The 15539-nt window shown below is 61.7% G+C and overlaps 3 protein-coding genes across 6 annotated transcripts in view; 1 reads left to right on the forward strand and 2 right to left on the reverse strand.

Moving 5' to 3' along the window:
• Nucleotides 1–296: 296 nt before the first annotated feature.
• LOC119709442 (basic salivary proline-rich protein 2-like) lies at nucleotides 297–4762 on the forward strand. Its single transcript, XM_038157201.1, has 2 exons — nucleotides 297–891; nucleotides 975–4762. Exons 1-2 carry the CDS (start codon nucleotides 681–683, stop codon nucleotides 1925–1927), a joined length of 1164 nt encoding a protein of 387 aa, XP_038013129.1. The 5' UTR covers nucleotides 297–680; the 3' UTR covers nucleotides 1928–4762.
• On the reverse strand, nucleotides 4757–12849 carry ENDOV (endonuclease V). 3 transcript variants are annotated; one of them, XM_038157204.1, is made up of 9 exons: nucleotides 12727–12849; nucleotides 11902–12073; nucleotides 10910–11044; nucleotides 10496–10535; nucleotides 10282–10394; nucleotides 10106–10174; nucleotides 9443–9571; nucleotides 5975–6060; nucleotides 4757–5478 (listed from the first exon to the last, which is right to left on the reverse strand). In XM_038157204.1, the coding sequence occupies exons 1-9, from the start codon at nucleotides 12762–12764 to the stop codon at nucleotides 5451–5453; spliced, it is 810 nt and encodes a 269-aa protein (XP_038013132.1). In that variant the 5' UTR covers nucleotides 12765–12849; the 3' UTR covers nucleotides 4757–5450. The 3 variants fall into 3 exon arrangements, with proteins under 3 accessions (XP_038013132.1, XP_038013130.1, XP_038013133.1); XM_038157202.1 differs by having other exon boundaries at nucleotides 4757–5481; XM_038157205.1 differs by lacking the exon at nucleotides 10910–11044 and having other exon boundaries at nucleotides 4757–5481.
• A 73-nt stretch (nucleotides 12850–12922) lies between these two features.
• RNF213 (ring finger protein 213) overlaps nucleotides 12923–15539 on the reverse strand; it is a 42762-nt gene continuing 40145 nt past the window's right edge. For both annotated transcript variants that reach the window (XM_038157183.1, XM_038157184.1), the window contains 6 exons: nucleotides 15325–15526; nucleotides 15161–15238; nucleotides 14674–14871; nucleotides 14314–14403; nucleotides 14029–14207; nucleotides 12923–13488 (listed from right to left, as the gene is read on the reverse strand). In XM_038157183.1, coding sequence (XP_038013111.1) covers nucleotides 13335–13488; nucleotides 14029–14207; nucleotides 14314–14403; nucleotides 14674–14871; nucleotides 15161–15238; nucleotides 15325–15526 — 901 coding nt within the window. In that variant the 3' untranslated portion in view covers nucleotides 12923–13334. The remainder of the gene's footprint in view (nucleotides 13489–14028; nucleotides 14208–14313; nucleotides 14404–14673; nucleotides 14872–15160; nucleotides 15239–15324; nucleotides 15527–15539) is intronic.

Genomic DNA, 15539 nt, shown 5'->3' on the forward strand with positions numbered 1-15539 from the left:
GGCCCCGGGAGCGGCTCCTGCTGCCTCGCTCTCTCCCCTCGCTCCCTCCCGGCGCAGTCTGGCACAGCCCGGGCAGGAGGATGCGGAAAGGAGCGGATTTCCAGCAATGGATGGAATGTGGAATTTATCCACCTGCGGAGGCTCGGAGGGGCCGCGGGGACCACAGAGACCTGCCTGACCGGGGGACTCGGCTCAGAGGTGGCGCCAGGAGAGGCCGGGATGTTGTTCCCAAGGGACGGGGATGTCCCCAAGGGACGGGGATGTCCCCGGCCCCGGTGGTGCCCCACGGCTGGGGCAGAGCCCGGCTGCTGTCCCGCCCTGCCTCGGCAGTTCAGGCACGAGCAAGAGCCACATCAGACTAATTGGATCCCAGTTTACCGCAAACAAAGAGAAGGCAGGTGACATTTACCTAGCGGGGTAATTGATATCCGAGTAATTTGCTGGAGTAACCTCATTACACGCCAGCTGGATTCCCACACCCTCCCAATCCCACTCATTACAAACAAGGTTTGTGTGTTAATCAGAGCGCTTTAATCACGCTGCTGCCCACCATCCCTCCGGCAAGTTACAAAGCCACCAAATTTATCACAGCCTCTAAACACTCTCCCAGGAATCGCTGGGGATTTTAGAGCAGGCAGCGCTGCTCCTCGGGAAAACACCGGATCCTTGTCCCTGAAGCGATGCACAGGGCAGAGCCGGCTCGCCTCCCTTCCCGCAGGCATCCCTCCATCCCCGGCCCGGCTGATCGCCTCCGCCTCCTCCTCCCCAGAGCAGGCAGGAGCTGTTCCCTCGCCAGACACGCGGCTCCAGTCACAACAGGAGCCGGGAGCCGCCGGAGCCTCCCCCGCGGGGAGCGCGGCCCCACGAACGGCACGGAGCCCCACGAACGGGACCGAGCCCCACGAACGGGACCGAGCCCCGGCTCCGCGCTGGAGCCCCGGGCAGCACGGAGCTCTCGGGGCTCAGCCCCACGAACCGAGCCCCGGGCAGCACGGAGCTCTCGGGGCTCAGCCCCACGAACCGAGCCCCGGGCAGCACGGAGCTCTCGCAGCTCTCGGGGCTCAGCCCCACGAACCGAGCCCCGGGCGGCACGGAGCTCTCGGGACTCTCGGGGCTCTCAGCCCCACGAACCGAGCCCCGGGCGGCACGGAGCTCTCGCAGCTCTCGGGGCTCTCAGCCCCACGAACCGAGCCCCGGCTCCGCGCTGCAGCTGCGGGCAGCACGGAGCGGCTGCTCCGCGGGCACGGCGTGCCAGGCAGGCGGTCCAAGCAAAGCAGGAGAAAGCGTGTTCCTAAGGAAACGTCCTGCACCGAGCCCCCGAGGTGGGAACGGGCCCAGAATCGATCACGGGCCGCTTCCACAGCCTTGGCTCGTGTTTTTAAAGCTGATCCGGCTGCCGGGGTGGGGACAAGGCGCTCCCAGCGTGTCCCCACGGATGGACCCCCCAGCGCATCTGTGGGTGGCACCCCCGAGAGCAGGAACCCCCTGCACCTCTGCTCTGCCCCCTCCGCCTCCAGCCGCAGCTCTGCTCAGCAGCGATGGCTCCTTGGCCACCAAAATTCCACCCCCAGCGGCCCAAGAGGGCGAGGGAGCACCTTCCAGCCCCCAGCAGCAGAGATCTGCTGCCCCCCGGCTTTGCTCCTTGCTTCGGGCTGAGCCCTGCACAGGCTGCTCCATCACCCTAACGACACAGCTCATAATCATCTCATTTGCTATTAATTTGCTTGTCAAGAGAAATTCCACTCATTTGCTTTTAATTAATGGGGCCTTAAAGCCGGGGGGGGGCTGGGCTGGCGGGGCTCTGGTGAGAGGATCAGGGAGGATCAAACACCAACAACGGCAGGAGCAGTTGGGGGGAGAACTATTTATAGGACAAAAGGAAGGGCAAAATAAAAAAATAAGGACAAAAGGACAAAAAAAAAATTAAAAAAAGGAACCAAAAGCCCTGCAAGGGAGCCATGACGTTCCCCAGCTCCCTCTGCACACCCGGGCCCTGCCCAGCAGCCACCACATCCAAGAGGCCTCAGCTGCCACGGGAGGGAGGAGCAGCGCTAAAAACGCCCATTTAGAGCCCGAAGGTGGGGAACGTTCCGAGATCCAGGGGCCACAGCTGCCCCACAAACACCAAAGGCTCCGGGAACGGGGGCAGGGAGGGGCTCAGCTGCCGGCCCAGCTCCACGCCCAGCGACAGCACCCAGACCTGGTTTGGGGAAGCAGGAGGGAAACAGCCCCTCCTGAACCCAGCCAGCCAAGCCGAAGGGAAGAGGAACGAGACGGGGGCAGGGAGGGGGGAAATCCCAGCGAGACACGTCCCCCGTCCTCGGCAGGAGCGTCCCAAAATACAAACCCTGAGTCACCAGAGCTCAGACTGCACAGGCAGCACCTACACTGCCACCAGCTCCAGACACGGAGGTGGGAGCTCATCCCACCCAGCCTCAGGCACCTGGCACGGAGCTGCTCAGCCAGACCTCCCGAGAGCCCACAGAACAGACTCGCAGCCTAAAGCAGCTCCTCTGCCTCCACGGCACCGAGACAAACAGGGCAGGAGCAGGGATCCTCCTTCCTGCTCTCCAGGTGCCCAAATACAACAGGGGGAGCAGCTCCAGAGAACCTGCGGCAGAGCCGTTCAGCCCCGGGAGTCAGGAACCCAACCCCAAAGCAGCTCTGGCCCAGTTTGTCACCAGGAGCCCTCCCTGGGCAGCCACAACCCTGCCCCAGCCCCGCAGCTCATTCCCCAGCAGCACAGGGGGTGACCAAGCCCTGAGACTCCTCCAGAGACTCCCAGCCAGTGCCAGGGGGAAATGGTGAGAGAAAACCCTCCTGGTGACAACGGGAGGATTTACAACCAGTCAGCAATAACTGTTCTCTGATTCCCAGCAACTTCACACCCAGAAAAGCCAATTTCCAGCAAACAGAGAGTTAAAGAGACAAGCCATGGATGAGTTTTTCTCCAAGGACACTCAAGCTCCAGTCTCTGAGTTTCTGTTAAGAGGTTTCAAGCATTACAAAGCGATTTTCCCTTCCCAGGGTTATAAACCAATTAGATAAAGACCAAGTTAATCCCTTATTGTGTCCAAAGAGCCACAAGCAGACACCAAACACAGAGATTAGTCCCTTCCTTTAGGAAGGACTAAACCACCACGTTTGGGCAGCTGGGAGAGCATCGTGCGGCCCAGGCAAAGCCCAAGGCAAGCACAGAGCCCCTGGGCTGCACGGGGCTGCCAGGACACTGCAGCTCCAGCCCCCTCCCCAAGCTCCCCAGGTCCACCCAGAGACCCCCGAGTCACCGGGGCGTGGGAGAGGAGCTCAGAGCCTCACGCAGAGGGAAGCAGGACAGCGATGCAGAGCTGGTTTTATGCTGGTTTGGTTTTTTTTTTCACCTGATTTTCCCTCACCCCCCGGGCAGAGGCAGCTGGGGGGGGGCTGAGGACAGCAGGGTCCTCTGCAGTGTCCCCAGGCCTGGATCCCCCACAGGCTGAGCACACGGACCCTCCATGGATCAAAACACCCAGATCCCAGCAGGAGCACCCAGCCACAGACCCTGAGCAGCCACAGCCTCACCTTCTGCCTGAGCTGGGCTCAATTCCTCGAGCTTCCACCCAAATGCCAGCTCTGGCTGCAGAGCCTCCCCTGAGCAGCCCACCCCAAAGCTCTCCTTGTCAAACACCAACCAGAAGCACAAAAAGTCACCAACAGACCAGGGATTAAAGGCACAGCATTAAACATGAAAGCCAGACACTCCCTGGGGAAGGAGAAGCCTCAGCCCCACCCAGTGAAGGGTCCCCTGCTCTGCCAGGGCCATCCTGCAGCTGCTGCTCCCCCAGAGCCCCCTCCAGCCCAGCCCAGCCAAACCTGGAGCCTCGTTCAGCACACCCGGGGTCAGTCTGCAGTGGCAGTGGTGTCACCCAGAATTTGGAAGGAGCCAGGGGTGGCCCTGTGACCTCCCAGCACAGGCCGAATCAGAAACCCAGATGGTTTCCCTGGAGTTCTGCCCAGGAGCTCGAGGAAGGAGCTGCCCCCTGCCCGCCCTGTCACTCGTGCCTGAATTTGTGACAGGCTTTAGCAGACTGTCCCCACGGCCAGAGAAGGCGCTGGTTTGTGTGGAGTGAGGAATGAGCTGATCCCTGCTGGCTGTGGCTCTGTCCCACCCTGCTCCCTCAGGCCGTGGCAGAGCAGGGTCCGTGTCCGTGCAGGGAGGGGACACGGCTGTCCCTGTGTCCCCTGTCCCCTGGCACAGCCAGGCACGAGCCAGGGCTCCCTCTGCCCCTGGCCTGGAGCAGCCCTGGACCAGAGGAGCAGCTTCCTCTGCTCAGACAAAGCCTGCTGTGACCCCTGAGGGGTCCCGGGAGAGGCGGCTCCTGTGCAGGGCTGGGAGCTGCAGCTGCTGCACCTTTGGCTGCTAAAACCCGCAGCAAAGGCTTTTCAGGGCAGTGCCCTGCCAGTGCCTGGCCCCAGCACCGCCAGGACCAGCCCCAGGCCTGCCCCGACGGCCCCAGGGGAGCAGGGTTTGGCACTTCCTCCCGTGCCCCACCCCAGACCCCAACAGCAGAGGCACAACAGGCTGGGCAGTGTCCTCCCACCCAGAGCAGCTCCAAGACAGGAAAGAACACGAGTTGTACAACAGATTTATGCAAAATTGAGGTTAAACAGCCCACAGGGGCCTGACCTGAGCAGCCCTCCCCACCCCCAGGAAAGCATCCTTCTTCCTCTTCAGGCTGGCATCTCACACAGCCACAGCAGACCTCCCAGAGCACCTTCTGCTCCTCAGAACAGCCAGGAAGCACCTGCCAGCCTCAGCCGGGATCCACACCTCGGGAGCAGCTCTGGTCCTGCAGGCTGGGCGAGGCTGAGGATGACCTGGGCACAGAAGCTCTGGGCTCTGCTCCTCAGGCTGAGCTGGGGCTGGGCCAGATCTCCAGCATGCAGCACTCTGCGTGCCAGGAGCGAGCTGCCCATGCTCCTGGCAGGGAGATGGTTCCTCCCAGCCTTCCCCCTGAGCTGATCCTTCCTCCAGAGGGGCTGGGCAGTGGGTGCTGCTCCCCAGGGACGGGCAGGGGAGTGGGAGAGCCCAGGCTGCAGAGACAGGGGAAGCTGCTCCAAAGCCTGAGAGGGCTCTCAGAGTGCCACAGAGGGAGACACGGGCTGGCTCTGCAGTGGCAGTGCCTCAGCACCTCTGTAAATCAGCCCCTGCAGCTGCACGAGGACTCCAGGGAGGTGCTGCCAACTTACACGTGAGCCTTACACAAAGATTTTAACAGTACTTGAAAATGAACCCTGAGAAATTCACTGCATGGATTCTCCCCGAGCAGGGGCCGGTGCTGGCCTATGGGACACAGCCTGGCACAGCTGTCCCCCAGGGTGGCACTGGGCTCCTGCACCCAGCAGCACTCAGGCTGGGTGCACGAGAGGACCCGGCGAAGAGAAGCTCTGCACTTTCTTCTGGCACCAGACTAATCCTCCAATTCATCCTCCTTTTTGCTGCTGGGAACAAAAATGAGAAAGCAGGAAGTAGTTTTACAAAAGGTAGAAGCCAACAGGCACAAACAACAGGCACAAACAACAGGCACTTGGTGAGCTTGAGCTCCCGCACCCCAGGGGCAGATTTCATCCTGAACTGACACCCGCCGGCCCACCTTATGTAAGAGAGGGGGACTGACCCTCCCCAGCACCCGGGGGCCAAAAGCAGCTCCCTGCAGGTATTTCTGTCCCCCCTCAGGTCACACCTGTGGGCGTTAGGGCTTTGCTTGCGAGCAGTGCTGAAAAAAGAGCAAATCCCCGCTGCCCTTCCCCAGCTCAGGACACGGCGCCGTGGAAGCAACGTGTGAGGCGGCGTGGCCAGGGAGCAGAAATCACCTTCTGGAGGCTGCACATGTCCCGAGCTCCCCACTGAGCTCACCTGGTTACCCTGCCTGTACCCTTAATGCCATTACTGCAGCTCGGGCCTCGGGCAGATGCCCTTTGCCCACACACCCACCTCTGCGGGCTGGCAGGCGCAGCCTCCGGCGCCCCCGCTGCAGCACAGGGCTGCTTCCGAAGGTACTCCCTGGACCTGATGTCAGCCTGCAACCAAGCGGGAAAAGGAGTGAGCGAGGGCTGAGCAGCCTGGCTGGAGCCTCCCCTGTCAGCCCAGGGTGCCCACCCACCCTGCTGCCAGCACATCCCACCAGGAACAGCGGGTGCTCAGCAAGGCAGCCTGGGGCAAGGACAGCGCCAGCCACAGCCCAGGAAGTGTTAGAAAGTGCTGCTGGGCACTGGCTGCTCCTGTCCCCACCCTGAGGTGTTTGCTCAGCCCTCTGGTGCTGCACGACACCAGCAGCAGACCCCTGATGCCACCACAAGCACATCCCGGGCTCTTGGACAACCTTGAGGACTGGCAGTTGATTTTTACAGTCCTTCAAAGTTTTTTCCTCTTTTAGAAACTTCTGTGCCACTTGCGAGCAGCTGCTGTGCCCACCTCAAAGGCAGAGTGTCTCTCCCCACCTACAAAGCGGGATGTGACCTTCCCGGCTGGAAAAGCTTCACAGTGTCTGGTGATGAGCTCAGAAATTGGGTTAACACAGCCCTGGGGACTGTCCTTGAAGCACGGCTGCTCTCCAGCCTGTGCTGCTCCCCAGGAGCCTCCCCTGCAGCCCCCAGGCCCGAGCCCCTGGAAGGGGCTGTGCCTGCTGCTGGAACCTGCTCCACAGCCTCACAGCCTCCTGCCAGCTGAGGAGGAGAGAGTTACATAAGGGGTGGTTCGTTTGGGAGATTTTTTTCCCTTCCCTCTGTAATTGGACAGTTTCATAACCGAACTGACAAATAACTTTGATCACTCTTCAGGATAAGCGATTACATGATGGATTTTATAACCAGGGAAGGAGGCTGCTCAACGGTCCCCACGGGCAGAGCAAGGAGCAGCAGGCACAGCCACCAACTATTTTTCTAGGGAAGAAAAACCCCAAGCACGTTCTGCTGAGAACATCAGCTAGTGCTTGATGAGGTGGCAGTTCCCAGGCAGGGCTCACTCCTAACACAGCGCTGGAGCCAGCTTAAGGTGGTGATTAACCACGGGCTAATCAATGAGATGGATCACTGGCCTGCAATAATCCTCACAGATTCGGGCTATTTTCAGAGGGGATGAGTGCTGCCTGGGGAAATGTTGCTTTGCCTGTTACCTGAGGGGCCAGGGTGGTCCCTGGGCACAGCAGGCTCGGATGGGGGTGCCCCAGAGGCAGCTGGAGTCTCAGGACAGCAGTGAGTGCTGCCCAGCCCCAGAGCAGAGGCTGGTGCCTTGTCTCATTCTTCCGAGGGCAGGCGTTCAGCGTTCCACAGAGGGAGACCTGCAGGCCTGCCCTTCCTGGAGGGCTGGAGCACCCCCAGGCTGTGCCAGCAGCCCCTCCTGAGCCAGCCCCAACCCGCTGGGCACCCAGGGGCAGCCGAAGGAAGCAGCAAGAGAGCAGAGCCAAGCAGGGCAGCAGCCGAGCAGGAACCTGACCCAGAGAGAGCAGAGCAGGCTCCCGGTGCAGCCCCTGGCAGCTGGAGAGTGGCAGCAGCTCGTGCTTCCCTGCTGGGCACAGGGACCTGGGAATGAGCAGGCTGCGGTGTGGGCAGGCACCAGGGAGGGCTCTGACCCCTGCCAGGAGAAGGGCAGCTCCCTCAGCTCTCTCAGCAGGGCCTGGGGTGCTCCAGGGCCCCTCAGGGTGAGCGCTGTGCGGGTGGCTCTGGGATGGCAGCTCCGTGCAGGACCTCACAGGAGCACAGCTCTGCTCTCCTGGCTGGGCCCGGGCTGGCACGTGGCACAAGGACAGGGTGGGATGGAAATGCTGATTGGAAATGCTGAGTGCAGGTGACAAGGGCAGCTCATCCCCCCGCTTCCTCCAAGATCTCACTTCTCTCATCTGCACCCCAGCCAGCTCCTTGGCAGCACAGCCACGCTGTGGGCTGAATGCAAATGGAGCCCCTCCTGCTCCCTGCCTGGATCACGGGCATTCCTGGGAAGCAGCACATCCCGAAGCAGGAGGCCTGAGCTCCCCCTGCCATGCTGCCCTCACACAAACCTCAGCAGCTGTGGGCAGCTGAGCTCTCACACTTCATTTCCAGGCTGCCAGAGCTTCCAGACCAGGGCCTGGTGACCCACGGGTCTTTTCTGGCACTGGGGAATCAGTAAGCACTCCTCCTATCAGGTCTGCAGTTTCTGGAGACGTACCACGGCAAAAAGGCCACCCATGGCAGGATTCTGCACAGCCTCCTACTTCCTAACCCCAGCTGCAGGTGCTCAGGAGCTCAGGCTCTCAGCTCTGCCTGCGCCAAGAGCTGTGGCAGTCACCACACAGAGGAAGCAGAACAGGGACAAGTCCCATGGAAAGGTTTGTGTCCTCATCTCCTGCCATCCCTCTAGAGTAAACACACTCCCCTGTTGGATTTTTCATCTCTCTGTAAGAAAAGTGATAATAATTCATTCCATCACTCCAAGAAAGAGGTCACAGGGAGCTGGAAGAGTCTCCGAACATGAGCAAATCCTGGAGATGGCTGGAAGCTAAACGAGGGTGATGAAAAGCTCCAAGACACCTTTCTGTTTCCAAAGGGAAAGCTTCTCCCTTCCCTTTGAACACGCAGACTGCAGAGCTGGCTCGGAGCTCTGCAGAGGCATCTGTCCCTGGCTGGAGCAGGTTACATAAGGAGCTCAGCAGCCTCCTCCAGTCTGCCAGGTACTGGGGCTGAGACTGGGAACTGCAGCCCTGCTCTGGACACCCCAGCGCTTGCTTTGCTCCCAGCAGTTAAGATTTTGGGGTCGTTTATAAGCACAGTCTCAGTTCCAGGGAACACTGCAGCTCTGGAGCAGCAGGGTCACCCAGCACTGCCCCGGGGGCTGCTCAGGTGGGCACACCCCTGACCCCACCAGCCTGGCACAGCAGGGATGCTGTCCCAGGGCAGGGGCAGGGACACCCGGGCAGGCCTTGAGGTCACTGCTAGCTGTGGAGCCACCAACAGCAGAGTGGCCTCAGGCAGCAGGGAAGCACTTGCCTGGCCAGAAGTCCCAGAAGCTTTGAGCTTCTCCAGAGCCTTTCCCCAAGTTCTGCTGCGATTTGAAATCAGCCAAGGCTGAGCCCCGGCGGCGCTGCAGCGCGGTGACAGTGATGCAGTGCTGTCACCTGCTGGCTGGTGGCTCCGTGCGGCAGCACTGCGGGCCGTGCTGGCCTCCCAGCACCCGGGAAGACAGCATTCCCAGGGATTAACACCAGCACGGCAGGAGCTGCTGCAGCGAGCCAGCAGGGCATCAGTCGGTGTGCAGGCAGGGCTGGGAACGCTGCCGGGCACCGCGTCAGGAGAACGGGCCTGGGAGGATCACGGGCTGGGGGAACTGCCCGGCAGGAGGGTGTCCCCAGCAGAGGAGGGGCAACCCGGGCTCCGAGCAGCCCGGGGCTTGGCACACCCTGCCCGTGCCCCGTGCCCCGTGGCGTACCTGGCGGATGGGCTCCGGCACGCGGAAGAGGCAGCAGGCCCGCACCAGGCGCACGGCCGTGCCCAGGCTCACCCGGTGGCCCACGGACACGTACAGGGGCCTGGAGCTCTTGTCGTGGCTCCGCAGCACCTGGGCAGCCAGAAAGGAGAGATCAGGCCCTGCAGAGGCTCCTTTGAACACACACAGAGGGGCAGTGGAGTTAGGAGCCAGTCAGAGCTTTTGGGGGGGTGGTGGCTCTGTGTTTGCAGCTCCCAGCCTTCCTGAACACCTTCCCCGTCCCAGTGTCTCCTGCAGGGACTGTCTGTCCCCCGTGGGCCTTCCCCAGACGCCCCAGGCTGCTCTGGGATGCAGGAGCTGTGCCAGCCCGGGCTGACAGCACACACAGGAAGTGTCTCCCAGCTGCCTGCTCCCGCTCTGCTCTGATCCCGGGGAGCTGCCAGGGAACTGGCACCTCTCCCAGCCTGCAGCTCGCCATCCAGGCTGCTGGAGCACCTCAGCTGCCACAGCCACGGGAACGCTCCCAGCGCTTGAGATGCCACCTCCCTACAGCCACCTGAGCTCTCAGGAAGGGGCCAGCAGTGCCGCTGGTCACCTGCTCACACCTGCCCTCCTGCAGGGACAGCCCCACTGTGGGGAGGGACAAGTGGCCAAGTGACAGCTTACCATGCCCAGGACCTTCCCCGAGGCGCCTGTCAGTGGGAATGCCTCTCCCGACCTCTGCATGGAACGAACCTAGGGAAAACACACACACGGTCAGCTCATCAGCACACCATTGTAGGAGGCTGTCCAAATTCCCCTGGGATATGGAAAAGCAGAAACAAAGCCCAGCCTGGCCTCACCTGCTCCCTGTGCAGCTCGTCCCTGACCAAGCCATCCACGTGCAGGAGGTTCTTGGCCACGCCGACGCACGGCAGGTCCGTCAGGACGCCGAGGTGACAGGCCGTGCCAAACCCTGCCAACAAGGAGCCACTGCAGCTGCGGGCCACCAGGGAACAGGAATGCCAAGGAGCAGCACGGGCAGCGGGAGAGCAGGGCTCTCCAGGAGCAGCCTACCTCTGGGATGGAGCAGGCCATTCCCATCTACCAGGAGCACCTGGAAAAACCAAAGCAGAAACGTTATTTCCTGGGCACTGAGAGCACTCCAAGGAGCAAGCAGGGATGCCGGCTCCGGGGGAAGGAGGAATCTCTCTTGGTTCAATCCTCCCTGTAAGGCTCTTCCTGACTGCCTGACCCTGAAGCAGCACAGTGTGGGCAGTGCCCTGCACAGGCCGCAGGCTCCCAGTGCCACGGGAGGCCCGGCTGCTCCCAGCTCCACATCCCTGCTCCCCAAGGAAGGGGAACGCACGCTCCGGCAGAGCTCTGCCCGCGCCCCTCCCGCCCCAGCAGCTCGGGCTCCGGAGGGAGAACACCTTCCCCAGGATCTGCAGCCAGGACAGCCCGGCTCGGGACGAGGGAAGCACAGCACACCTGAGGCTGCAGCCGGGGCTCCTCCTGCTGAAGCCTCTGCACAGCCTCCACCAGGACAGGGACCTCTCGGAAGGCCAGGAAGCCGGCCACGTACGGGGCGGTGACGGGCACCATGCGGCAGTCCTGGTACAGCACCTGGGGCAGGCACAGACAGCGCCCTGCCAGAGAGCCCCTGGGGCTCAGAGCTGCTCCCCTGCCCCGTGCCCTCTGCTCGTCCCCTTCAAACCCATGCACGGGCCAAGGGAAGCGGTGTACGGCAGCACGAAACAGATTCCTGCCTTGCCCTGCAGATCACAGCAGGACTTGAGATGCAGTTCATTAAAATCCCAGCAGACAGCATCAAACTTTATTTCTCTGCTTGTTAGAGCTTTTACAGTGAAAGATAATTTTGGTATCACTTTGAAAGCTGGGAAAGAGACCAAAAATCCTTAGTAGTTCAAGTAAAATGACTGTGAGAAGTGAGACCCACGATGGGTTTGGAAAAGCTTTCCTATGTCACAGCCCACATCATCAGCTGGTTCCCAGCAAGAGCTCACCCACAGGACTCTGCACTGGAGCACTGCAAACAGCTCCCTCTGCCCACGGGCACCAGCTCAGCAGCTCCTCTGGACCCTGGGTGAGCCCCCAGCCATCCCGCAAAACTCCTGCAACTGTGTTTGCATCACACCTTCCTAAACTTCTGTCTAAATCTTTACAGGTATTTTTTTTGGGTTTTTGGGGAACATGCCATTGGAAGGTTTGCTCGATACACACAGAACCAAGGAATGGTTTGGTGGGGAGTGACCTCAAAGCTCATCCCATCCCACCCTGCCGAGGCAGGGACACCGTCCGCTGTCCCAGGCTGCTCCAAGCCCTGTCCAGCCTGGCCTGGGACACTGCCAGGGATCCAGGGGCAGCCTCTGGGCCCCTGTGCCAGGCCTGCCCACCCTGCCAGTGAAGAATTCCCCCCCAGCCCAGCTCCCGCTGCCCCACGGCCCCGGGCCGGGCGGTACCTCGAGATCCGGGTAGCTGAGCACGACCAGGGAGGCGCAGGCACGGCTCTCGTCCCCCTTGATGTAGGACAGATCCACACCTCCCACCCTCTGCAGCCCGGAGAACTGCGGCGCCTTCTGCCACGGCTCGGTGTCCTCCTCCAGCACGCGGGCCCTCAGCCGGGCCTGCTCCCTGCGGGCCGGCCGCGCTCAGAGCGGGGCGGCTCCCCGGGCCCCCAGACCCCAGCGGGGCTGCAACACCGGCGGCTCCCCGAGCCCGGCCCGGCCCGAGAGCCCCCAGAGCGCACCGGGGCTGCAGCACCGCCGGCTCCTCCCGAACCGCGCCCTGGAGCCCCCAGACCCCAGCGGGGCTGCAGCACCGCCGGCTCCTCCCGAACCGCGCCCTGGAGCCCCCAGACCCCAGCGGGGCTGCAGCACCGCCGGCTCCTCCCGAACCGCGCCCTGGAGCCCCCAGACCCCAGCGGGGCTGCAGCACCGCCGGCTCCTCCCGAGAGTGCCCCGGAGCCCCCAGAGCGCACCGGGGCTGCAGCACCGCCGGCTCCTCCCGAACTGCGCCCGTGCCTTGAGGGGACGCGGTGCCGGGCAGCCCTGAGCGCGGCCAGGCCCAGCCCGATCCCCGTTACCGCTCCCAGCCCCGTTACCGGTCGCAGCGGTGCAGCCGGGCAGTCCCCGGGGCCCGTCCCAGCCCCGTTCCCGTTCCCATTCCCAGCCCCGTTACCGGTCGCAGCGGTGCAGCCGGGCGGGCCCCGGGGCCCGTCCCAGCCCCAGTACCGTTCCCGTTCCCATTCCCAGCCCCAGCTCCGTTACCGTTCCCAGCCCCGTTACCGTTCCCAGCGGCGCAGCCGGGCAGGGGACGCGGCCATGGCGGCGCCGGGCCCGCCCGTCCCGCAGCGCCGCCGTTCCCCGGAAAGCGCTGCCGGGCGCGGCCGTTCCGGGCCGGCGGCTCCCATCCCGGCACGGATCCCGGCACGGATCCCGGCACCGACCCCGGCACCGACCCCGGAAGGAGCGGGGAGCAGGCGCGGGAGCTGAACGAGTTTATTTCAGGGGAGGGGGAGAGGCCCGCCCGGGGCTGAGGGCAGCGCAGGAGCCGCGGCCCTCGGGCTCCCTGTGCGGGTCCGGTTCTGCAGCCAGCGCAGAAAGACGGGCTGGAAAACATCAACCCTGGCCCAGGCAGCATGGTTTGTAAAAAAAAAAAAAAAAAAATCCTTCATGTTCCTCCAGTGGTTCTGAAGCTGTGGCGATGCAGGGTTCACACCGGGCTGCTGGGTCTATTTCACCCTCCCTCCTCCTCCACGGCCACTCTCCTCTTCACAGCAGGTGTAAAAACAACAACCTCAAACCCAAAGAACAACCAACAAGCCCCAAAGAAATGCCCGGAGTTCCAGAAACCCTGAGGCGGGTGTTGTGGCAGTCCCCGGCAGGGCTCTGTCCTAACTCTCCCGGTGCTCCCTCTTGAAGACAGCAGCTGCTTTCCAGGTACCAGTGGCATGAGACAGAAGAATCTCATCTGGGAACGTGTCTTCCAGCTCCAGAGCTAATTCAGAGGCTTTGGCATCAAGGTAAGGCAAGAATGATTCCTTCAGGCTGGAAGACAGAGCAAAATGGCATTAACAGCTAAAAAAACCCCTCAAGTGCCACAGTGTGAGTGCACTGCAGCACCCCAAATACTCAATACACAACTGAAGAAGTGTGTGTGCAGTGAGCAGGGCTAAACAGCCAGGTGGAGGCTGAGAACCCAGCAAGGGGAGGCTGCAGGGCACAGCTGAGCTCTGGGGCCGAGCTGTGCCTGTCCCTGAAGGCTGGCCTTGAGCACCATGGAGGTTTTTTCCAGCCTTAAAGAGTTTGTGATTCTGTTATTATTTTATCCAAGTGCCTGCAGCAGTGCTGGGGTTTGTGCCCTGGACAGCAGCTCCTGGAGTGTTCCAGCAGTGTCCCCAGGAGAGCCTGTGTGAGGTGGAAGTGACAGCTGCCAGAAATAGGAGTGGATATTGCTGGTGCTGCTGCCTGGGCCGTGTCCCCCAGTGCATGCACGTGCCAGGGGAGTGTTCCCACTGTGTGCAGGCTCAGAGGCAGAGAAGCTTCAGTCAACAACAACTCTGGTGGCTTTGGGTGTGTGATTCCTACCTCCACGTGGGTTTGAATTCCTCCACAGCTCGGACACGTCTCAGCTTCAGGATGATCATTTCGTGGAGCTCCTGCAGGAAGGTTTCCAGCCTGGAGTGGACCAGGAAGGTGTGCAGGAGCTTGGCAAGCTCTGGGGTAAGCTCTTCTTTGTAGTCTGGACTGACATCTGCAAAAGGATCCTAAAAATGCAGCGAGGGGAGAAAAAACCCAAAGATAAATTTGAGCAGCTGCAGGCAGAGCAGAGCAGAGCAGAGCAGCTCGCACAGGGGTGCTGGGGTGCCATACCCTGCCGAGGCGCAGCAGCTGCTCAGATTTGTGGGCACACAGGAGCTGCCACAGGGCCATGCTGTGCCTGAGCTGGCACCGTCTGAGGGCCTGGAAGAGAAGGACATTGCGGATGTGAGGGGTGTCCTTGGAGCCATCCCCAGCCTGCCCTGCCCAGGAGAGCTCAGCACAGAGCTCATCCAGCCCTGGGCCTGTGTGGAGCCCAGCTGCCCTCTCACCCTTCCCCAGCTGCCCTCAGTGATCCCGTTTTTGATACCACGACAGGCAGTGGGGGAGGGAGAGGGCTCTGTCACACAGGCTGGATTTAGCATAAAGCAGATTTTACCCCACAAGAGTCTGGGCTTTGCCCTGAGCACTCACCTGCAGCACGTGAGGGTTTGTCTGATCCCCCATCTGCAGAACTCGCTCAACGTACTCCGTCAGCAGCATGTCAGCGTTCTCACCAGCCATGGCCAGGAAGCCCAGGGTGATCTCAGTGAGGGACAGAGCATCACACACATCACTGTAGGACTGCAGCTCCCCACTGATCATGTTCATCACTGAACTGGGCAGAGCACTCTGAAAACCACAAAGTCGCAGTTAATACTATTTTAGAGCCATTCTTTTTCTGTTCCAACTGCTCAAGTCAAGGAAGGCAACAGAGCTCAGATTTAGGAAACTGAAATGCTGAACTAATCTCCCTTCTCTTTGTGAATCCTGACTGACAGCACAAGGCCAGCTTGCACGTACCCAAGGCATGCTGAGGAATCAGCAGGCAAGCCTCTGGATGGACAAGGCAAGGCACAGAAAGCCCTTGGAGAAGCAGGGATTTCATGCTTGCCCTGCTTCCCGCGGTGCAGAAACCCACCTGCTCCAGCTTGCTCCTGACATCGCTGAACAGCTGCTCGTAGTTGCGGTCGTGTCTGTGCACCAGGGTGGGGATTCCCTGGCAGGAGAGAAAGGCAGGGATGTGAGCCCTGAACGGACTCTGCTCGCAGAGCCCTGCTGGCTGCACGGCCCTGCCCCTCCTACCGTCAGCGTGATGAGTGGCTTCCCCTGCAGGAACTTGCTGATCACTTGCTGCTGGATCCTCTCCAGATCAAAGTCCTGCAAGGTCTCCCCTCCCTTCTCCATGCTGTACTGGCAGTTGGACAGGATCAGAGGGATCAGGTCCCTCTCCACCTCGTAACTGATCAGGTGCAGGTCGGCCACTTCCGAGGGGCTGACCAGGTACCTGCAGGGAGCCG

The sequence above is a fragment of the Motacilla alba genome, chromosome 18 (genome assembly GCF_015832195.1).
Source record: "Motacilla alba alba isolate MOTALB_02 chromosome 18, Motacilla_alba_V1.0_pri, whole genome shotgun sequence".
Classification (NCBI taxonomy): Eukaryota; Metazoa; Chordata; class Aves; order Passeriformes; family Motacillidae; genus Motacilla; species Motacilla alba.

Excerpts from the sequence above, each read along its gene's own strand:
- ENDOV (XM_038157202.1), bottom strand. The coding sequence starts at position 12,764 with ATGGCCGCGTCCCCTGCCCGGCTGCGCCGCTGGGAACG. Across the intron at positions 11,045-11,901 it reads TCAGCTACCCGGATCTCGAG|GTGCTGTACCAGGACTGCCG; the intron begins GTACCGCCCGGC and ends TGCCTGCCCCAG. Across the intron at positions 5,482-5,974 it reads GCGCCTGCCAGCCCGCAGAG|CAGCAAAAAGGAGGATGAAT; the intron begins GTGGGTGTGTGG and ends TTTTGTTCCCAG.
- LOC119709442 (XM_038157201.1), top strand. The coding sequence starts at position 681 with ATGCACAGGGCAGAGCCGGCTCGCCTCCCTTCCCGCAGGCATCCCTCC. Across the intron at positions 892-974 it reads CACGGAGCCCCACGAACGGG|ACCGAGCCCCGGGCAGCACG; the intron begins ACCGAGCCCCAC and ends TCAGCCCCACGA.